The sequence below is a fragment of the Panicum hallii genome, chromosome 3, assembly GCF_002211085.1.
Source record: "Panicum hallii strain FIL2 chromosome 3, PHallii_v3.1, whole genome shotgun sequence".
NCBI lineage: Eukaryota > Viridiplantae > Streptophyta > Magnoliopsida > Poales > Poaceae > Panicum > Panicum hallii.
This window is the reverse complement of record NC_038044.1, coordinates 15875064-15897949: the sequence shown is the minus strand read 5'-3', so window position 1 is coordinate 15897949 and position 22886 is coordinate 15875064. Positions and strand designations below refer to the sequence as shown.

At 50.8% G+C, this 22886-nt stretch overlaps 3 protein-coding genes across 4 annotated transcripts; 2 read left to right on the top strand and 1 right to left on the bottom strand.

The window, feature by feature from the left end:
- Nucleotides 1–8402: 8402 nt before the first annotated feature.
- On the bottom strand, nt 8403–9283 carry LOC112884301 (UPF0098 protein CPn_0877/CP_0992/CPj0877/CpB0906). The gene is made up of 2 exons (XM_025949679.1): nt 8709–9283; nt 8403–8597 (listed from the first exon to the last, which is right to left on the bottom strand). The coding sequence occupies exons 1-2, from the start codon at nt 9168–9170 to the stop codon at nt 8523–8525; spliced, it is 537 nt and encodes a 178-aa protein (XP_025805464.1). The 5' UTR covers nt 9171–9283; the 3' UTR covers nt 8403–8522.
- A 136-nt stretch (nt 9284–9419) lies between these two features.
- LOC112884300 lies at nt 9420–12130 on the top strand. Of its 2 annotated transcripts, none has more exons than XR_003227079.1 (2): nt 9420–11154; nt 11371–12130. XR_003227079.1 is itself a non-coding variant. In XM_025949678.1 (2 exons), the coding sequence occupies exon 1, from the start codon at nt 9883–9885 to the stop codon at nt 11065–11067; it is 1185 nt and encodes a 394-aa protein (XP_025805463.1). In that variant the 5' UTR covers nt 9420–9882; the 3' UTR covers nt 11068–11075; nt 11371–12130. The 2 variants fall into 2 exon arrangements, 1 of the variants encoding a protein (XP_025805463.1); XM_025949678.1 differs by having other exon boundaries at nt 9420–11075.
- Nucleotides 12131–15940: 3810 nt separating this feature from the next.
- Nucleotides 15941–17380, top strand: LOC112886103 (RING-H2 finger protein ATL66-like). The gene has a single exon (XM_025951882.1). It carries the CDS (start codon nt 16198–16200, stop codon nt 16768–16770), a length of 573 nt encoding a protein of 190 aa, XP_025807667.1. The 5' UTR covers nt 15941–16197; the 3' UTR covers nt 16771–17380.
- Nucleotides 17381–22886: the final 5506 nt, after the last annotated feature.

The window sequence follows — 22886 nt, the reverse complement described above, 5'->3', positions numbered from 1 at the left end:
TGTCTCAGGTTCAACGAACCTGGACGTCATAAATGACTTTGATGAGTGGCAGTTATTGTGCCTCAGGCTCAACGAACCTGGACGTCGTAAAGAGTCTTGATTGTCCAATCATTACTATCAACATTAATTCTCTTATTTTAATGCTCTTTACAGCAAAACGTCCTTCTCAGCACCTGCACGTCACGTCACGTCACGTCCGTCCGGCCGCGCACGCGCACCGCACCGCCCGTCCGGCCGGCCTCGCCTCGGCTCGGCCTCAGCCACGGCCACGGCCCGGCCCGGCCCGGCCCGGCCCGGCCAGGCAAGCGAGCGCGCGCGCGTGTGGTTCACCGTCCTTCTCTTACCGGCTTCACAAGTGGTGTACACGAGATCCACCCTTTAAGTCGGTTGAGATCCTCCTCAATTCCCGGTACGGAATTAAGTTATTGATTCCCTAACATTTAATAGTGGGCTTTAAATTCTTTAAATGTATTGATTAGAATGAATGGGTCAAGCCCATAACTCCAACAATCCCCACCAAGAAATTCAAGCCACACTAGAAATATCCTCGTTCCCTCATTGATATACCAGTATTTGACAGAGACTGTTAAGTTGAACTTCCATCTAGGATAAAAGCTACACTTATTCACAACTGTACAATGGACTATGCCTTGAATTGACAGTCTTGTGCAAATAAGTTTGACCAGAGCCCTACACTGGTACTAGGCTGCAAAAGCATCCCCGCGGTTTAGAGCTTATAAGTCATACTCCAGGCCCTTCATGAGTTTGTAAAGAATACCCAGTTCTCATATACCATGACTAGTAGTCAGACTCATATTGGTGTGTTCCTTTCAGATGTTCTGTAGGACAACATTTTTATTTCAAGAAAACAACTCATTTGTTTTAAAGAAACCACCTGGAACACATTAAGGTATAGACCAACCTGCCATACAGATTAGAAGAGAAATGCACCTTATACACGGGATGAGCCCTTTTCACAAAGGTTCTCTTCTCACAGTCAGACTTTAGTTTGTTTCACCATCCTAATTCACGGGATCTCCGATCACATAGGACAGGTTTCCACTATAGAATAACTCACGTGGGTCTCAAGCCCAATTCCATAGATGCATTGTCTATCACATTTCGTGAAAGACCCTTTGTAAACTGATCTGCCAGATTTTTAGCCGTCTGAACATAGTCCAGGGCTATAACTCCGGAGTTTCTCAATTTTCTGACAGATTTCAACCGTCTTTTCACATGTCTAGATGACTTCATGTTATCCTTTGAACTGTTCACCTTGACAATTACCGTTTGATTGTCACAGTTCATTAGAATTGCCGGTAACGGTTTTCCAACTATCGGCAAATCCATAAGGAGCTCACGAAGCCACTCAGCCTCAACAGTGGTGGTATCTAATGCTGTGAGTTCTGCTTCCATAGTTGACCTCGTTAAGATGGTCTGCTTGCAAGACTTTCAGAAAACAGCTCCACCACCAAGTGTAAACACATATCCACTTCAGAAAACAGCTCCACCTTCTAGTACCCTTGGGTACGCAGTGTAGTGAATTCCATAGTTCATTATCCCCTTTAGATAGCGCATTACTCTTTCAACAGCTTTCCAATGATCATCTCCCGGGTTTGAAACAAACCGGCTCAGTTTGCTTACAGCAAACGAGATATCAGGTCTTGTAGCACTCGCTAAATACATTAATGAACCAATGATCTGAGAATATCTCAGCTGATGTCGCATTATCCTTTTGTTCTTTCTAAGAAATTAAACTGGTATCATATGGTGTTGAGACAGGTTCATAGTCGCTATAACCAAAGCGACTTAACACATTCTCCACATAGTGAGACTGTGTAAGAATTACCCCACCATTGCTCTCTTTTACCAGTTTTATATTAAGGATAACATCAGCTTCTCCCAGATCTTTCATCTCAAAATTTTGAGATAAAAACTCTTTGACTTTCTTAATCATATTAAGGTTAGTGCCAAAGATTAGTATATCATCCACATACAAGCACAAAATCACTCCTTCAACCCCACCATAGCGATAGTACACACATTTATCAGCTTCGTTCACAACAAAGCCAGCAGAGGTCAAAGTTCCATAAAACTTTTCATGCCACTGCTTAGGCGCTTGCTTGAGACCATAAAAAGATTTCAACAACTTACAAACCATTCCTTCTTGACCCTTTGATATAAACCCATCCGGCTAATCCATATAGATCTCCTCTTCTAACACTCCATTGAGAAAAGCCGTCTTAACGTCCATCTGATGAACGAGAAGACCATAAGAGGCTGCCAGGGAAATTAACACTCGAATTGTGGTCAATCGGGCAACTGGTGAATAAGTGTCAAAGAAATCTTCTCCTTCTTTTTGGGTATAGCCCTTGACCACAAGCCTAGCCTTGTACTTTTCAATAGTATCATCTGGCCTAAACTTTTTCTTAAACACCCACTTGCATCCAACCGGTTTACATCCATAAGGACATTCAACGACCTCCCAGGTTCCATTAGACATAATAGAATCCATCTCACTCCTCACTGCTTACTTCCAATAGTCAGCATCAGGAGATGAATATGCCTCTTTAATGGTTCTGGGTGTATCATCTATGAGGTATACAACAAAATCATCACCAAAAGACTTTACAGTCCTTTGTCTCTTGCTCTTTCTCGGAGCATCATTGTTATCCTCCTCAGGATTTTCCACAACTGTATATTCATTGTGTTCTATCGGCTCAGCAGAGCCATCATCCTCGATGAACTCTTGCCTAGATGAACTTATTTCATCTCTCATGGAAAAAATATTTTCAAAAAATGTAGCATCTCTGGACTCCATTATAGTACCAACATGCATGTCAAGTACTCCAAATTTCACTATTAAAAATTTATACTCAATACTGTGAATAGCATAATCTAGAAAGATACAATCCACATTTTTAGATCCAAGCTTACGTTTCTTGGTTATTGGTACACTCATTTTTGCCAAACAACCCCATGTACGTAAGTATGACAGTGTTGGTCTTTTCTTCTCCCATTCCTCGAATGGAGTTATCTCTTTATTCTTTGTAGGAACACGGTTTAGGACGTGACATGCAGTCAATATAGCATCACCCCACCATTCCTTGGAAAGTTCCGTTGTATCTAATATGGCGTTAACCAAGTCCGTTAGAGTGCGGTTCTTTCTTTCGGCAACCCCATTTGACTGAGGTGAATAGGGAGGCGTCCTCTCATGAATGATACCATATTCCTCGCAGAATAAAGTAAATAAATTTGAGAAATACTCGCCACCATGATCTGACCTAACTCTTTTGATCTTTCTCTCAAGTTGGTTTTCTACTTCAGCTTTATAGATTTTAAAGTAGTGTAAAGCTTCATCTTTTGACTTCAACAAATAGATGTAACAAAATCTAGTACTATCATCAATCAAAGTCATGAAATATTTTTTACCACCTTTTGTCAACACTCCATTCATTTCGCATAAATCGAAATGAATTAATTCTAAGGGTGCCAAGCTCCTTGCCTCCGCGGTCTTATGAGGCTTACGAGTTTGTTTTGATTCAACACATAAATGACACTTAGAATTTTTGATAAAAGTAAACTTTGGAATTAAGCTTAAATTAGCTAAGCGCATCATACAACCAAAATTAACGTGACAAAACCTCGAATGCCAAACATTTGTTCCATCAACGTTAATAACATTGTATGCAACTTTATTACAAACATCTGACAAAGAAAGACGGAACAAACCTCCGCTTTCATAACCCTTTCCAACAAAAGTACCAAACTTAGACAAGATACATTTATTAGATTCAAAGACTAATTTAAAACCATCTCTACACAGTAGAGAGCCGCTGACTAGATTCTTCTTGATGGTGGGGACATACTGCACATTCTTCAGCTGCACGGTCGTCCCCGAAGTAAACTTCAGATTTACCGTACCAACACCAAGAACACGCGCATGCGATCCATTCCCCATCAGCAAAGAGGAAGTCCCGCCGGTCTGGTAAGAAGAGAACAAAGAAGCATCAGCACAAACATAAATATTAGCACCAGTGTCAACCCACCATTCGAGTGAACCAAAGACTGAAATAACAGTAGGTAATAAATTACGATACCCCGATATTCCTCCAGGCTCGCTAATAACCATGTTGGCGGAGTCGTTGCCTTTGCGGTTCGGACACTTTGCAGCAAAGTGTTCCGTACTAGCGCACACATAGCAAGCTCCCTTCTTCTTCTTCTTCTTAAAAGTGGTTGTCTGCTTAGTCTTTAGTTGGTTCTGCGGTGGCTTTTTCTTGTTCTTGTGGGAGTTGTTCTTCTGAACAAGATTGGCGCTAGAAGCACCAACAACTCCTTTCCCACGTATGTCCTTTGCTCTCGCCTTATTCTCAACATCAAGAGTCCCTATGAGTCCATCTATGGTGAACTCTTGTCTAGTAGCAAAGTCCCTCTAAGAAGGTGGCAGCTTAGAGATTATACCTCCGGCCACAAACTTATTGGGTAACACACATGGGGACTCTTTGCTGCAATTTTTGAGATCTTTTGCCAGAGTATGTATTTAATGAGCCTGTTCCACCACAGAACGGTCTTCGACCATCCTATATTTAAGGAACTGCTCCATAATATACAACTCACTCCCGGCGTCAGATACTCCATATTGAGCCTCAAGAGCATCCCACAATGCTTTGCCAGTTGGCAGCCGGATATAAGAATCCACCAGGTTTTCACCAAGAACACTAATGATCAAGCATCTAAAGAGGATATCAGCCTCATCGAACGCACTCCCTTCCTCTAGAGAGAACTGTTCACGCTTACCCTCTTTTACATGGATCACTCTTGATAGTGTTAACCATAGTATAAGCCGCTCTTGCCAACGTTTGTAATTTGAACCATCAAAAGGTGGTGGTTTAATTGATGCAGCAAAGCTAGATACCGAAAGCCTATTAACAATATCAGGTTTTTGGATTGTTAGACAACTAGGCAATTTTCGGTATATTTTAATTCCAAATATTACTAGCAATTTCATGATATAAATGAGTGATAATGTGTGAATAAGATATGTGCATATGTTCATGGTATTCTTACTAATAATAACCATGAACCAAGAGTTAAACCACAAAAGATTTAGTAAGTACCCCAAGGCGGGACCAGTGCCGGAGGCACCGGTTGCTCCGTTACCAGCTGGAATAGACATGCTATTCGACTGGCCTTGCTCGAAGTAGCCGAACTATATCGATGCAGAAAGAAGTTCGCAGTGCAGTCCCACGAACGGTCACGCCGGGAAGTAGACGAAGTAGTCGTTCCCACGAACGGTCACGCCGGGAAATAGACGAAGTAGTCGTTCCCACGAACGGTCACGTCGGGAAGTAGACAAAGTAGTCGTTCAGCGAGCCAAGGTCCCGGAGGCCTGCTCTCGCTAGAGCTGTGCGCGCAGCACTAGCGATGGGAATGGCAGAAAGCAGCTAAGGGAGAAGAGAGAGGTCTCCTTAGCAGGAGTACCTTGCTCAGGTGCTGAGTTAAGTGAGGATGGGAGGAGGGGGTGGTGGTTTATATAGACGTGAGGTGCCTCAGGTTCAACGAACCTGGACATCATAAATGACTTTGATGAGTGGCAGTTATTGTGCCTCAGGTTCAACGAACCTGGACGTCGTAAAGAGCCTTGATTGTCCAGTCATTGCTGTCAACATTAATTCTCTTGTTTTAATGCTCTTTACAGCAAAACGTCCTTTTCAGCACATCACGTCGCACCGCACCTGCACGTCCGGCCGCGCCTCGGCCTCGGCCTCGGCCACGGCTCGGCGAGGCGAGCGAGCGCGCGGGCGGTTCACCGTCCTTCTCTTACCGGCTTCACAAGTGGTGTACACGAGATCCACTCTTTAAGTCGGTTGAGATCCTCCTCAATTCCCGATATGAAACTAAGCTATTGATTCCATAACATTTAATAGTGGACTTTAAATTCTTTAAATGTATTGATTAGAATGAATGTGCCAAGCCCATAGCTCCAACAGTAATATTATATATTTGGGCCAGAGTGGGCATCGTGTTCATAAACAGCGTGGATCCTAAACGGTGACCGCCGTCTAGCGTTGTATCATTGCTAGTACGAGTGTATCATTGCTATGGCAGTTGATTTAGCATTTCAATCCCAATCCCTAACACCACGCCATTCATGGGGCTATTCGCAGTCATATACTCCCTCTGTCCCAGTTTAACTGCACTTGTGAGATTTAAAAAATATCCCAAATAAATGCATGCTATGGAGTATAATTACCTGTATCATCATATTTAGGTCTGACCACTGCCGTCAAGAACATAACTTTGCCAATAGAATTTTTATTTTGCACATTCTTGTATGGTTCCTCTTCTCCCGGGAGTAAATAGTAGGTCCTGTCTTTTTTTTTTGGTGTTGTACCACTTCTCGTCTAGGTGGATGATGTTTTCCATTTCGATGAACTTTGGTTCATCTGGCAATATCCGTTGATCTAACATGCAAATACACCATCGTACTCTCTCTTTCTTGTTTCCTTCCTTCAATAGAGGCTTTAGTGTGTTGGAGTGGCGTCGTAGTTTCCCTTCCTTGAACCACCTCTGTAGAGTGCTCTTCGATACACCAATAGCTTCAGCTAGAGATCGTATAGTAGTCCTCCTGCGCAAGGGAACTCTAAGAACCTCAGATAAATCTACTTGTATTTTTTTGCGTCCACGGTTCATTAGCTTCGTTGATCTAACATCCACCGGTATTCCTTGGGCACGGCACTCCTTCACTCTCCACCAAACACGTTGCATTTGATACCTACTAACCTGTAATATTTGAGCAACTCTAGCTGTAGTGTTCTTCTTTAATCTTCCAAGCACACTCCTCTCAAGCAATGCTTCATAAATTGCATACCTTTCTGCTTCTGTCAAGTTTCTAGATATACAATATTTTCATTTGCATGCTCATGTTCAAAAACCAAGTCCTCGAATTTACCTTCATGACAGGCAATATTCATAGCAGCAACGTACTCTATGTCTAAAAAAAGAGAGTACATGATCAGTCCTTCTACCAAATACTAAAAGACCAAAGCTAGAAAGTATCATAGTTCTGGTAGGCATTAGCAAGAAAGCATCTGATAGGAGCAGTATGCAGGTACTAGAAAGCGGATGGGTCATTCCATTTGGTCTATGAGTAGGTTGGTAGCATATTTTTTTGATAGAAAGCGGGCTAGAAGTATATTTTTAGTAAGCATATGAGCACTAAAAAGAATTATATTTTCTTTCTAATAATAAGCTGATAATTTTGCTGCTCTTGTAATGAATATGCATTATTTATTAATCCATATGGGAAAAATATTGTTGGGGTGGCAGCCTATGTTAAAACTATAAACAAGACTTGATGGACTGGTGTAATTAAAAGAAAATATTACCTACATTTGATTGTTGCAGTTAAAAAGGATCAACATTGAGATCAGGTAAGGGATGTCCATGCACAGCAAGCTGTTCATCTTCCTGGAGAAGATGGAACTGAGCTTCTTGGAGCCAATGGATCGCATCATCCACCAGGATATGGACCTCATCTTGTTGGAGATGATGGATTTCATCCTCTTGCTCATCTGGTTGTTCTTCAGGTATGAAATCTCCATCTTCTTCTTCTAGAATTGTGTTTAGATCAATGGCTATAGCTTATGATGAAGGTAAATACAGGCTGGAGGGGATAACTTTGAGAAATGCAGGCTTAGAGCTCACGATATTATATAGTGAGGGACTATTGCTGGTGGGCGTAAGTTAATGGCGTTATTTTCTTCTCTCTTGTGTAATGTTTATTTGTTTTCTTAGATATTTACGTCATTTTTTCTCGCGGCATAGTTGCCTTTCAAATGTAAGGAGGTGCCAGAGAAACTACAATAATTACCTATATTTCTTATCTATTACAGAGAAACTAGAATAATTTCCTTATCTATCTTATATACCCTACTTTACATAAGAATACTAAAATTGCTAGAACTGCATTTAAACTGGGACGGAGGAGTATGTGATTGGAATCACATGCATCAAAAAAAATACCAGCCCACACCACCCACCGCCGCAGCCCTAACCTTCTTCACCGTCCACCGGCCGAGCGCCGCCGTGCGCCCATCCCCCCCCACCCCCCCCCCCCCCCCCCCCCCCCCCCTCTCTGTAGCCACCAACCTCCCCTACAGCCACCAACCATGGAGCCGCCCTCCACCCCAAAAACCCGAAACCCCCACCTGACCGGCGGCGACCGCCGGCCGCTCCCCAATCTCCCACCCCTCGACGGCGGCCGCTCCACCGCAACCCAAACTCGGCAACCCCGCAACCCAAACTCGGCGGCGGCGGAAGCTCCGGTAGACCGCCAGTGGGCCTTCTGCAACCGGTCCACTCGCAGTAGCGCGCGACCCCTAACATTTCCGCGATTCATGGCACGAGCACAAACCGAGTTCCCCTTTTATTAGATCATCAAAATTACAAGGTTGCTACTAATATACAGGGCACACAAAGACAGATCCCAGGGCCCATGACACTAATGTGGCGGCGACTCCTTAGAACACGGCGGTCAGCTCGGCCTCTCCCAGCACATGGCCCTCGATGGCCTCCATGAGCTTATCCTTAGTCACCTGGAAAAAAAAAAGATCACGGCACACCAGCCTAATCAGCACTCCAGCACTCCAGTACCCCCCGCCCCCCGCCCGCCCGCGCGGATCAGAGTTCAGAACAGAGCATCTCACCTTGTTGCCGAGGTGCATCTCGTCGTCGAGCGCGTAGAGCTTGAACTGGATGCGGTGGCCGCGGGACGGCGGCACGGGCCCGCGCCACCCGGGCTGCTTCCAGTCGTTGACGCCCTCCTGCAAGCCGCCGTTCTCGCGCCCCGCCGCGCCCTCCTTGCCGGAGAACCCCTCGGGGAGGCCCTTGGTGTCGGGCGGGATGTTGGCCACCACCCAGTGCGTCCAAGGCACGGCGGGGTCCGCGTCGATGTCCTGCACCACCAGCGCCAGCGACCGCGTGCCCTCAGGGACGCCGTACCACTCCAGCGGCGGCGACATGTCCTTCTTCGCGCCCTGCCCCTCCCGCGTGTACTGCCGCGGCAGCCGCCCGTCGTGCGCCGCGATCGGGTGCGACACCAGCCTCAGGCTCTCCTGCGGCATCGCCGCTACCGTGCTTGCTGACAGCCTCAGGCTCTCCTGCGCCATGGCCGCTGCCGTGCTTGCTGCCTGCGATGCTCCGCGCGCTTCGTGTGCGTTTGTCTTTGGCTGAGCGTTCTAGCTAGCTGGTTCTCTCGAGCTTGACGACGACGAGGGTTGGCGTCAGGCGCGGGCTTTAATAACGGGAGCGGCGGCGGCGTGGGCGGACGCGTGTGGCCGCGGCGAGGGGGGTACGTGGTGTCGGCGCCTGGAAGCGTGTCGTGTTTTCCGGGCGAGGAGAGCCAGAGGGGACCGAGGCGCCGGCCATGAGAAGATTCGAGAAATTTACAGGTCAAGCATCGATTAGCACTAGAGAATTGGTTTACGCAGTTCACTGCCTTGCTTTGTCGAGATGCTTCGAGGTTTGACGCTCGCGCCGTTGCCTTTCCGGCCGATTTTTAGCTGGGCCTTATCTGTTCTCCTCTTGATGAACCATTGCAAATGTATTGGGCTTGGCCCGTTACCGTCGGCCCAAAAAATCTGTTCTGGGCACACACCGACTCGTTGCTGAAGGCCCGAAGCCCGGGCTTCCCCTCTTCCTCCTGCTTCTTGCGCAACAACCTCCTCTGCCCGTCGGCTTCCAGAACATAAAAGGGGGGACCCCGCGCCGCATCGCACCACCGCAACGTCTTCCAATCCCGGCGTTCCCGCCGTCTTCCCTTCCGCAACCCACCACCGAGCCTGCCCCCACAAGCCCCAACTTACCAATTCCTCGCCCCCCATGGCTGCGCCTCGGCCATGGGCGAACCTCCACGCCGACATGCTGCTCGAGATTTTCCTCCGCGTCCCCTGCGCAATCGACCGCGTCAACATGGCCACCGCCTGCCACTCGTGGCTCGCGGTGCTCGCGGCGGAAGCCATGGAGGCGCCACCCCGGATCCCGTCGCTCTTCCTCCCGCCCGCCGACGCGACGGGCGTCTACTGCTACCTCAGCGGCTGCCGCGACCACAGCAAGTTCCCCGGCCCCCGCCACTTCGGCTCGTACGACGGCTCCTGGTTCTTCCTCGCCTACGGCCAGACCTGCGGGCACCGGCTACTCAACATCCGCACCGGAGAGTCCCACGCCGTCCCCAACGTGCTCGGGGATGGCTTCGCCGACCAATTCCACAACATGGTCATCCTCGCCGCCACCCTCTCGCGCCCACCGGATGACCTGGAGTGCGTTGCCGCCGGCATCGTCGCCTATCAGCCGGACGCCGACGCGCCGCGCCGGCGCCACTTCGCGTTCTGGCAGCTCGGCAATGAGGCGGCCTTCTGCTATGTTGAGCCTCACCCTAACGCTCCAGTTGGGCCGGGGTTGGAACCGGAGGACGTCGTGTACCACCGCGACTCCTTCCATTTCCTCACCCAAGGCGAACACATTCTCGAGTGCGCGCCGGTCTTGGATGAAGATGGGACTATCCTGGAAGTAGCAGTGGAGGCAATCCGCTTCCAGAACGGGGGGCGCTGCTACGCCGACTTCGTCCGCGCTCGCTACCTCGTGGCGTCCCGCGAGGAACTGCTGATGGTCGTCAGGTTCGCTCCCAATCCTCACGCGCCGACATCGTCGTTCAAGGTGTTCCGGATCCTCCAACAGCCGATGCCAGACCACGGCATGGAGGAGGCTGATGGGCACCATTGGTACTGGAGCGAGCTGGACACGCTGGGTGGCCGGATGCTGTTCGTGGGGCGAGGATGCTCCAGATCCTACGAAGTCGATCGGTACCTGGGGTTCAAGGCCGGCGTCTACTTCTTGGATGATGGGTGCTTCTACGACGACGAGATGATGTTCCGCGGTGTCAATGAGAGGCGGTACCCTTGTAGCGACATCGGCAAGTGGTCGGAAGGGCCGCCTCCCCATGTCGAACGCTTCTTCCCAGAGCAGGGCCCTTCGTACAACTCTCCTCCGGCTTGGCTTCTCCCTTGAGACGGCAGGTTTTTTGCCACGAATCTCCACCGCCATTTGAGTTTGTGATGTTTGAGTGCCATAGATGATGTGGGGGTTCGTCTTGAGGTAATTCTCAGTTGATGTTTGAGCGCCTAGCGTTGCTACTAACCTGTACTTCGTTGCAATCGGATTTGAATTTGTCTGTGATAGTGCTCAGATTTTTACGAAACCACTCTGTCGTGGAAATGGATTGATATGCATGTAAACTGAACTTGTTTGGATCGGTATCCTTAAATTCATTTAGCATGGGAACCGTAACAGGGAATTGATCAATTGATGCAGGTGAGAATATCTCTGTTCTGAACTCTGATGCTCTAAGCAGCAATGCAGAACCTGGGTTGGCTGAATGATAATTCATTTGCTTGTCTTACCAACGGTTAGTTTTACATGATATTCTCTCTAGTCTTACTGAATAGTCAATGTGCAGTTCTGAAAAGAGTATTTCGGTGTGGTCTCAGTATTGCACAATGCAGGCTGTTCATCATTTTGTATGAAGATTGTTTCTGTTCCATGTGCTGTTCTGCTCTTTCTATGGATACAACCTGGTCGAAGCTAGTACTGAATCCTGTCCTTGTGCCTTAATCTAGCACTAGGTTCGCAATGTGGAAGTTATAAGATTTTGAATTGTTTAAGAGTTTTTGTTAGAAATAGGATTGTCAAAGAACTGTTATTGCCCATGAAATCATCATACGAGCTTGCTATCATTATGTCCTTTTGGTAGTGTAGTACTCAATTGTTACTTCATAAACTCGAAGCGGCTATATCGGAGTTTTGTGTCATGCATTACATTTTTCTGTTCAATTAGAATTGATAATTCACTGCGAAAATGTACATGTTGATGCTTACATTTTCCTGGTAGATGGGGGCATTCTTCCAACGCGTGAAATGGAGTTGCACCAGTATCTGTGTGGACAGTGTCTCCAATGGATAGTTTGTGTTACAATGTACAGAGTGCTTGTTGGTTCTTAGCTTTTCTTGATTGATACATTCATTGCCAGACATAGATTTGGATTGAAGCTGGATGTTATAGTTTTAAAGTATTGCTTACATTCCGTTCCCAATTACCATGGACTGTGCTAGATCATGCAACTGAACAAGTTCGTTTTGCCCTAGTCAGAACACAAAATGGGTGATGAATAGTTGTTGTTCTTGTATTCTGCAGAACTGCCACTCCAGTATTTCCTTGGTTATGTGACAGTGCAGTTACTGAATTTGAATTTTTCCTGTCCCCGAGCAACTGCAGATTTTCTGCATTTTGCAGTAACGCATGAACTGCCCAGCAGGTGATTAATGACCCCGATATAGAAATATCAGGTATGTTGATGGGTGCTATAGTGCTATGATGGTCTGATTCGGGATAGTAGCACTTACCGGAAGGATGATTTGCTCTGCACTCTAGCTCCTACTTTTCTCAACTTGTATGATGTTCTTGCGTTCTATTCTGCTGGCAAGAAGTCCAACACTCCAGCTTCTGAGCTCGGCCAAATAGGCCAATCTCAGACCAATCCAGACATGGGTGATGGGCCTGTAGCTCTGGATTCCCCTGTACCAATTTGGCCCAGTACTCCAGTTCCACTCGGGCCTTGGTGGCTAGTGGGCCGTGGCTACCAGGGTCCCGAGTTTCCAGGATCCTAGCCATAGGGTATCAGACTGTATTACTGTCATGGCATAAAAGTTTCCTAGGCAACAATGTCACCCCATTATTTTCAAAAAAAAAAGATGTTACCGCATAATTGCACATTTGCACAGGCCTACGAAAACTGAGCATAGCTGCAATAGCGTCTTCACAGTGCTGGGGAAATTTAACAGGCCGGTGACTTTTAACACATTATAATCAGCTAGCCTGTGTACTGAATATCTAGAAATCCCATTCCCACAAGAAAAAAAAAATCTTAAAATCCAGTCAGACTTGGCTAAAATATCTGATATATATGGTAATGGGACGTGAGAGCACTACGCTTTGTTGATCGACTACAGCACTAAATCCGCCTAACAAAAATAATGCCAGGCCTACTACTATCAGCTTGCCACAAGCTCAAATCATGGCGCTGTTCTCCGCAAGCACCGGCAGATACTAAGCTGCACCTGTAGCGTTAGGCCCCCAGCACACAACATACCATCATCCGGCGATCACTTGGGGGCGACAATGATGTCACTTCGTACCAAACCAGCACGTCCCAAAAGATGCAACAGCCCCCGGCCACTTTCGGCCTTCGCGACCTTGTGCGTGAACGAGCGCTATCCCTGCTGCGGCGAATGGATCGGATCGGATGAGCCGCCGCTCCGCGATCCCGTTGGTCCGTCGCATCGACCACCTCATTGCCATTGCCGTGCATGCATCCATCCATCCTCCCCGGCGCACCGCACTGACGACGCGACCCGTCAGGCCATCCGATCCAGCCGCAGCTACCTCCTTGCTCAACGACGCCATCATCGTGCGGCGGTGGTCACAGGCGAGCTTTCGCATCGGACACGCACTTCGCCCTCGCATCTTTTGATCAAGATCGACGCATCTCCCCCCTCTCGTGGATCTCCTCATCAGCCGAGCTGTGCACGCACCGCTCGATCGGGCGGGATCCGGTGGGCGCATCGACCCTATCTAGCTATCGCAGTGTATCTGACATGCATCGTGGCCGGCCGGGGTCAGCAGCTGGTACAGGCTAGCTAGGCAGCCCAACAAAGGACGCCCGATCCAGCCGATCGCACGACCACCTCCTAGATAGCCTGTACGGCCACCGCGGCACTCGCCGGGCGATGCGCACGCATCTGCTGTTGCCGGAAGGGGATACCTGCCTACTTGCGCTCGCGCGTACAGCAACTGGATTGTACTAGCTAGCCATGATATGATGTGGAGGCGGTACGAAAAGGGAAACGGATCAGGCTACCGTCGGGGCCCCTGGTAGTGCGGTGCTGGGCTGCTGGCCAGTGCACGGACGCTCTTGCGTGCGTGCGTGCCCGGCTGGAAGCCTGGAACGAGCGCCGCCGCTCCGAGCTTTCCCCCCTCTCCGCGCGCGACGGGTTCCGCCTCCTCCGCTCGGCGCACAGCTCGGCCGCACCCGCAACTTGCCGGATGCGGCCTCGGCAGGCCCGAGTGCGCCGCTCCCCTCGCACCAACGACCACCCGACCCGGCGGCTACACACAAGCCAAGCCAAGCTAGGCTAGGCTACGCGCCTCAGGGCCGGGTCGGCTCGCCACCGGGCTGCCCTCACCAGACGACCGTAAAGCGCACGGAAAGCGGCGCCCCATCTTGCCCGTGCCGCCGGCCGGCCGGCCGGCCCCGGATATTTCCGCAAGCCACGGTGCCGCCCGGCCGGCCTGCGCTAGCTCCGGGCGCGCGATTAGGCACACCGCTCCCTCTCCCGGCTGCTTTAATCCCCGCCCCTTTCAGCCCCTTTGCAGCTAGCAGCTAGCGGCGCGCCCCTGTCGTTGTTGGCGTGAATAATTTATTGATGGGATAGGGTTGATCGATGGATCGGGGTTGGGAAAAAGATGGTGATTTCTGCCGCTAGTGATATGGATGATCCAGCACTCAGGCCTCGGCAGGGGAGGGTCCCATGTTGCACGGTCTCTTCACTTTTGTGGCATCGGCCTTATCTCTCGATCGAGAGCTCAAAGAAGGTGGCCGACTTGCCGCGACAGTGAGCCAGCCCGGCGGTAGCGTTCGCCGGACGGCGGCGGCGTCGCCAGGCGACGCACGGTGGATTGCACGTAGCGATGCGCACATGCTGTTGCCGTGTTCCGATCTGCGGCCGTGCATCCGTAGTGCTCGTCGTCGGGATGTATCAGCAGAGACCGAGGCGACAAAAAGGCCGAGAATGAATGAACTTGACAGCTGGTGATCGACGGGGTGAAATTATTTGTCGACGAGCTCGGTAAAGCCGGTGCATGATACAGCTCTGGCTCGAGCAGTCCGCGTCGGTCCTGCCGTGGAAAGCTGTTGCCCGGAACCATGCGTGCGCGTCGGCCACTGGAACACGCACGCGCACAGTTTGCATCAGCACGGGGAGTTCGCTGCGGAGTAGCGTTGGTGCGCGCGCGCCGCGCGCCACGGAAGACGGAGCCAGGAGCCATGCACGCACGACGGCGACGCACCTGCACACCGATCCCACCCGGGCGGAGAATCGCGCGCGTTACGTTACGTGTCGTACTGTGCTCAGGCCGTCGCCTTGGGCAGCTCCCATTCTGCAGGCGCAGCACAACGGACAGCGACCTCGATCAGACGCCAGGCCACATGCGTACACGCACGGCACATCTGTCTCCAATCCATTGCTGAGTCAGCGGGCATGCGAGTCAGAGTTGGCCGTCTGAATGCTCTGACCGTGGCCTACGACGGAACAGTGCAGGCTTTGCGGAGTTTGCTCCTACAAGTCCACCGCGACTGTTACAGGTCAAGGCGCTAGGCTAGCAAGCGACCGAATCTTTGGACCTACACACACGCTGAGGACGGACCGCGCCGGCCGGTCAAACGATCCGATGCTACCGCGCCGTCGGCACCCCCGGCCTGAAAGCTCAATGGCAGTCGGCAGATCCTTGTACTAAGTTTAAGCTTTGATTCGATTCGGCCAAAGGGGATTCTTTTTTGAATTTCCGAACTTTTTCCATGGTTTTGCTCGAATTCGAACCAAATTTCAAAGACTCCCAATCCAAAATTTCCTAGTACTAGCACTACCGTCGGCTTGTGCCTTCGTGCTGCTCATCCGCTGTTGCCACCGAGCAATTTGGGCATCGTCAGCTTGGGACTCACCCGGTTGTTGCCCCACTGGCTGACGGCTGACGCCCACTACTACCGGCGCGCGGTAGCCTCTCGCCAACCTTAAAAGGGACGGCCCGGCCGCTTTCAAATTTTATAACCACACCCCATCGCGTCTCACGCCACCCCCGCCCCCGGCGATCGCTCTCGCCGCGCTCGTCGCAAAGCTTCGTTGGCCTCCCCCGGCCCGCGCCGAGCCACACGCCACCGCGCCACTTGCTGGCGGGCGCACCGAAGCTTCGTCGTCATCGCTGGCCCGGTCTCCCGTAGTCCCTCCGCCACATATAGTGGTCGCCGCGTGTGTGAGGGAGCGAGCGAGCGTGCGTGCGTCCGGGTCGGCGCCGGCGAGGAGGGAGCAATGGCAGCGCAGGAGGGGGCCGCGGGCGGGAGCCAGCAGGTGGTGATGCGGTGGCGGTACGGGGACGTGGGCGACAGCAACTTCGCGGTGCACGGCCGCGCCGTGCCGCTGCTCGTGGGGCTGCTCTGCGCCGTCGTCTTCTTCGTCGCGCTCTGCCTCTACATCCGCTGGCGGTGCCACCGGTACACGCCCGACCCGGAGGCGGACGCGTCCTCCTCGTCCGCGGGGGCGGCGGCCACGGCGTCGCTGCCCGGCCTCGACGCCGACGCCATCCGCCGGCTTCCCGTCACGCTGTACCGCCCGCCCGCGTCGCCGCCTGCTCGCCTCCCGGGTAAGGGCGACAGCGGCGGGGACGGGGAGGCCGACGAACACGCGGCGGCTCTGTGCTCGATCTGCATCAGCGCGCTGGTGGCCGGCGAGAAGGTGAAGGTCCTCCCGCCCTGCGGCCACTGCTTCCACCCCGACTGCGTCGACGCCTGGCTCCGGTCCCAGGCGAGCTGCCCGCTCTGCCGGTGCCTCCTCGCCGCCGCCGCCAAGCCCGCCGCCGTCAACGGAAGCGACGACGCCGTGTGACTCGACACCTGACAAAACGAAGCATCCCCCCATGACAAGCGGGCCCCAGCTGTCAGCGCCCCCCCCCCCCCCCGACCCTACCTTTGAATCAGCGCGCCATTTAATGATGGCCGCCATGACCGCGTCAGATCTACTCGTCGTGAGTGCGCTTGTAAAGAAGCCTGGTTTATTAGGGCCTGGTCGCCAATGGCGCCGGAAGATGCAGTGCGTGTGGCCTGCCCGGCTGCCCTCCAGTCAGTCCCCGGAGCTCTTTGGAGGCCGGCGTGGGGTCGCCCCTGACCTCGCCGGCCGCTTTCCTACCGCTAGTAGCTTTCTCTGATCAAGGCTCTCCAATGCAAGGGAAAAGTGGTGTAGGCTGTACATAGCTTTTGAGTATTTATAAGCAGGGAGAATTTTAACGCATGCGGTGGTGGTTCAGGTGGAATCTGTGTTAGCGTAACAGCTGCACTGGCACGGGCAAAGCGCCCTTTAATTATAGTTCGCAAACTCTCCGGTATATATACTATGTTGCGCCTCCTTTTTGTTTTGATTCCACGGAGCACGGTCCATACACGCACACTTTTGTAAAAGTGGTTTTTTGCAAATATCTGGAATGTATATGCGCTAAATATATCGGCCGTGTATTGTTTTGTTTGAGCTGGATGTATTGTCCCCTGGGACAATGAGCGTGTGGCTGTATGCCCAAATCACCTGGGTTCGAGTCCTCGGCATATTTATTTGAATCAGTGCGCCATTTATAGCTTATCCTAGACTATTATGGTTTCTTTAGGGGCTAGGAGACGCGGAACTTAGGGATCAGGTTCTCTCTATGCTACGCATGACCGATGCCTGCCCTTAAAATTCTAGCGAGAACGGCACCGTGAGGATTTGAACACTGGTTGCCTACTTAGAGGCTGGTCCAATGACCACCTGGGTTCTCCTCCCCTCCCCACTGGAATGGTTTCTTTAGAGGTCAATACCTCTGATTATGCCCTTAACAAAGGGGAGTGAGGGACATATTTTCTAGAAGAAATTCATTAGCATCAAGATTTGTGCTCCGACAATGGTGTTGTCCTTCTTCAAGTCAAGGTTCTGATTATTTATTAATTTTAATCAATCTAATCCCTCCTAAACTGATCTAGACTCTAGAGAGGAGCATATTTCTAGAATTTCATCGGCATCAACATTGTGCTCTAACAATAGTTTTGTCCTTCTTTAGGCCAAGGTTAAGTTGCGGTTGTAATCAGTTTCGGGTCTACATATTCTCCCCTCTCAAGCACACTATAAAATAGGCTTGGGTTCTTATAGTAAGATGGTGGCCCGAGATATCTAGTGGGTTTGGTTTAAGGGTATAAAAGAGGAGGAACAGAGGACGGAAGGGATATGCCAGACGTCAATTCAATCGACAATTTGATTGATTTTCTTTTAAAAAAACAACATACTTTTATGATAGCAACTGGTAGATAATGTTCCGGACAAACTTTGAAAACTTTAACTATCAACAGTTTTCACTGAATGCGTTCTACTTCTTTCTTTAAGGGGGGCATCTTTTTGTGCACTACATATGTTCACATTTGCAGATGAAAAAAAAAGTTTAGCCAGCAGTCCAGCACCACCACTTGCAGCCGCAGGATGTCGGAGCAACTTGGATTCTAAATGGAGTTCGAGATGTCCTATACATATTAGGCTGCTGGATCCCTGGAGTTATCACGAACAGGGGCACCACACCACAGCACTGACCAATTTTTTTTAAGCTCCGGCTTGATTAGCTTTCACGCATGCACTGTCCATCATGGCGTCTCCCGCTTTCCCCCCAGCCGGGACATTCGCTCTGATCCAAAAAAATTCGAAGCGCAGCAAACTAGCAAGTAGCAGCTAGCAAGTCGATCGGTCTGGAGATATTCGCTGTCGAAAAGGCGGTGAAAGATATCAAGACTGGCGTTCAGTGTGGTAGCTGCTTTTGTCAGCCCCACGGTGCACTAGCGGTATTTAAATTCAGCTTGGAGGTGTGTGTGTGTGGAGTTTAAAAAAGGGGACAGCAGGACAGGATGGGGTTATCGGTAATCACATCGTGATCAGCCAGTGCAGGAGAGCAAGGGCATGGTGCACCATGCATATGCTGCCTCAGTTGGAGATGACAACCATGCAAATTTCCACCTCGAATTAATAGGCATTTATCAATAGGATTAACTTATAGTTTCTTTGACTCACGCTTTCTTCTAAAAACTAGTAAAAAGCTAATGATTTCTCTTGGTGAACCGTGTCCGGTCCAGGGCAGTGCAGCAGACCAGAGCAGTCGACGCCTGTTATTAGAGATTCGCTCCCGGAACTGAAGTCTCAGGGCATGTCGGCCGATCGCCATGCTCCCTGCACGCGCTTCTGCCGGCGGCCACCACGCACCCTTGTTGCCTCGCCGCTCGTCACACGACCGGCGGAGGTGCGAATGCCATAGAGCGCGGCGCAGGTTGCCAAGGTCTACATCGTGCTCACGCCGGGAGTGCACAGGGGGCGCGCGGTTGCCATTGCCAAGCTAAGGTCTGGTGGAATCATGGAACGGATGGAGGGGGAGATTGTGTGAACCAGGAACTCTTGCCGTCCTAGCCCATATATAAATTGGCCTTCGTGTCTCTCACGGGCTCCTAATTTTGTGCCGACGAATGGCCCAGCGTCCTACCCTAGCTGCAACATCACACATTCTTCTTCTTCTCTCGGCTAGGCCTCGCCAGTACTTTCGGCCCAGGAAATGGTCTGGGCTCTCTCCCGGCCTTGATCCGGCTGAATTAGGCCCAGTGGAAAGACCTACTAACCCGTTTTAGTTTTGTCACAATTCAAACTCTTTTTTAAAAAAACTTTGATTAAGTTTATAGAAGCATATATTAAGATATACAATGTTAAGTAAATGTACTATCAAGAATATAAATTTGGTCAAATTTCGAGAAATCTGTCTATAACAAACGGTAACATCTTATATTTCTTAACGGAGAGAGTACTTATTTAGAGAAAAATTTTATTACCATGATGGGGAGACCATTGATCGTGCCAACTTTTGCTACAAGCGTCTAGAAAACAAAGGAGACGCTTCAAGAAGCGACACCTTGCTATATGGCACATGAACTTCTTTGCAAAGGCATGGACCCCAGAAAAACATGTGCTGCGTGCTACCGCTTTTGTTTTGCTACTGACACGATGAAGAAAACGTTCGGTGAGAATGACCATTGAAGTTGTTAATAAGCATTTAACGTGTGAGTATCAAGCATCACCTTCACTTCCCGCTTTCAACCGGGCCGTCCAATGCCCGCCGTGACCCGTGCCAAGCCACCCCCACGCCGCCACTTTCCAGTTCCGGCTGGCCGGCCCGGTCGTGGGTGGCACACGCGAGTTTTGACAATCCTGACGTGCGCGCAGGGCGCCGGGTCGCCATCGCTCTGACCCGAACGCTCCAGACCCCCGCCGCGCCGTCCTCGAGCGCTCGCGGAGGCGGAGCCCCGAAGATTCTCATTCTCCGCGCGATCCCGCGCGTGGCACGGAGGAATCCGCGGATCCCAGCTGAGCCTTCCCCTCCCTCGCCGTTGGGTTTTGCTCGTTCCGGGGCGCCCGCAGACTTGCGCACGGGAGGAGCGTGGGCGTGGCGGCCGACTGGCACGGCTCCTTCCTGCAGCGCGCAGTGCAGCGCAGGGCCCCGTGTCGCGGTGCTCGCACCGCACACATGGGATCCGGAGGCCGTGTCGCGCATACCGAGTACAGGCACCCATGGGATGGGACCTGAATATGCAGCAGCCGTACGTAGCGGTGCAGGCTACAGCACAGCACTTTTCGGGCAGATGCGGAGTGGAAAATGGGAATCTTCGTTGGGGTTGTAGACTTGTAGCACCGGACCTGATTCATTGCCCCTGCTTTGCAAGTAGTCATAGCCTAGATTGATTCACGTACGGGAGTGTCGTTTTGGGAGCTTATCGTGTGTGTTGTAATCAGTGGGGGACACAAGTTGGGCCTGGACCAGACGCCTTTCGGCTTTGAAAAACGCAGGCTAGGGCAGGGCAGCAGGGGGCACCTGAAACCAACAGCAACCGGATCCCTAGTTCCGAGCCCGATCCCCAATCACTCCACCACCTTCTATTTCCGGCGTTTCCTTCGCCGTTCTCTGTGTTTGACCGTGTGCGCGAGTACGATGCCAAAGCCAATTCGGTCACTGCGAGGATCTCGTGCGTCCTTCAGAATATCCCGTCCCACTTCACACACGACACGATACTGAGAAAAAGCACAAATTTAGTAGTGGAGTCATGGAAAGATCGATACATCATGGTCATCCGAAGCCAGACGAAGACGCTTGTTTTGTATAGTATGGAACCATGGACCATGACAGCGGCAGCGTGCCCGGACTACCGCCGTGCGCATGCGTCAATTTACACCGATCGGTTTAAGGTGTAATCTTCAGGCGGCGGCGACAAAAAATGACCAGGTGACGCGAGGGTCGCCTGCCGCCTGACCTCTACAAGATTAGTAGTACAACCAGGCAGCCACCCGGCAGAGCGAATCGCCGGGCATCTAGGCCCCGTTTAGATCGCTTCCAAATTCCAAATTTTTACACTCTCTCTCCATCACATTAATTTTAGGACACATGCATGGAGCAGTAAATGTATGTAAAAAAATAACTAATTGCACAGTTTAATTGTACATCACGAGACGAATCTTTTAAGCCTAGTTAGTCCATAATTAGATAAAATTTGTCAAATACAAACGAAAGTGCTACAGTAGCAAAAAATTCCAACTGTTATACAAACTTGCAATCTAAACAAGGCCCTAGCGTAGCCGCCGTCGCAGGCGCAAGTGTATGGGCACTGCGGCGCCCGAGGCGGAAACCATGGGGGGGCGGGTCGGCATCGGCATTCGGCCAGCCCGGGGGCGCGCGGGCGGTTCCGCGCATGGAGCGTGGGGATGGCCGAACGGGAACGTGCGTCCACTGTTCGTGGTAGAATCACGTTCAAACACGACGATGGTTTCTTTCCCTTTTCATTTTCCATCACGAAAATTCTCCACTCAACTATTTGACAAAAGCGGTTCAAAAAATACGAGGAACATCTAGCGCGTCAAGTCTCAAACGCAGATCACAGATGCACGATGCATCCGCCGGAAATGCTTGGTGATCCAAAGTGGAATGCATGAGCATCATCCCTCCGTGGAGAGGGTTCGAGACCCCGCCAGCTAGGCCCAGGTAACACTGCTGCTCCTGTGCCGGCACAGACGCAACAGCTCACCGGCTCCTCTTTCCGGCTGTTTTGCACGCTGTTGAAAGCCAGATTTGAGATTACGCGATGGGAGCGACGCGGAAGAACCTGAAGCATAATGGGCGGAGGCGCTCCTGCACAGGAGCACGTACGTCACGCACGCCGCGACAAAAGTGACCGGATGGCACGGGGGGTCGCCGGTCGTCGCCGCCTGCCATCTACTGTCGCCAGGCAGCCACCTGCCAGGGCGGATCTGGCATCCCGAGGTAGAAGCCGTTCCGAAACCTGAAACCATGGCGAGGGGACCGCGAGCCCGGGGGCGCGCGAGGCGGTGGCACCGTGGCGTGGTCCATGGGGAGCGTGCGTTCACATTCCACTGTTCAGCATCCCGGGAGGAACCAACACGAGTATACGATACGCGGTACGTGACGAATGAGTACTGTATACAATGACCACCGGCCAGCAGGGGTTGCCTAAATCAAGCAAAAAATTAGCGGTTTTGAACCGAAACAAATAATAATAAGCTTTGTATATATAGGGAAAATGTGGTATCTAGGTTATTTGAAAGGTATTATTGCGCTAATCTAATAGAAGAAATTACTTTGTACGCCCCGTCTGATGCATTAATCGAAAGAGTTTGGCACTCCACGGTGGCGAGGTCTCGGAGAAGCTGCTGTTTGGACTAACAGCTGTTTGGATCTTGGATTAAATTTTAGTTGCGGGTCACATCGAATATTTGAATGCTAATTAAAAAGACAAAATGTGAGCTAATTATAAAACTAATTGCATAAATCGAGACCAATCGGTGAGACGAATCCATTAAACCTAATTAGTCCATGATTTGATAATGTTCTGCTACAATAAATATGTGCTAATGATGAATTAATTATGCTTAATATATTCATCTCGATG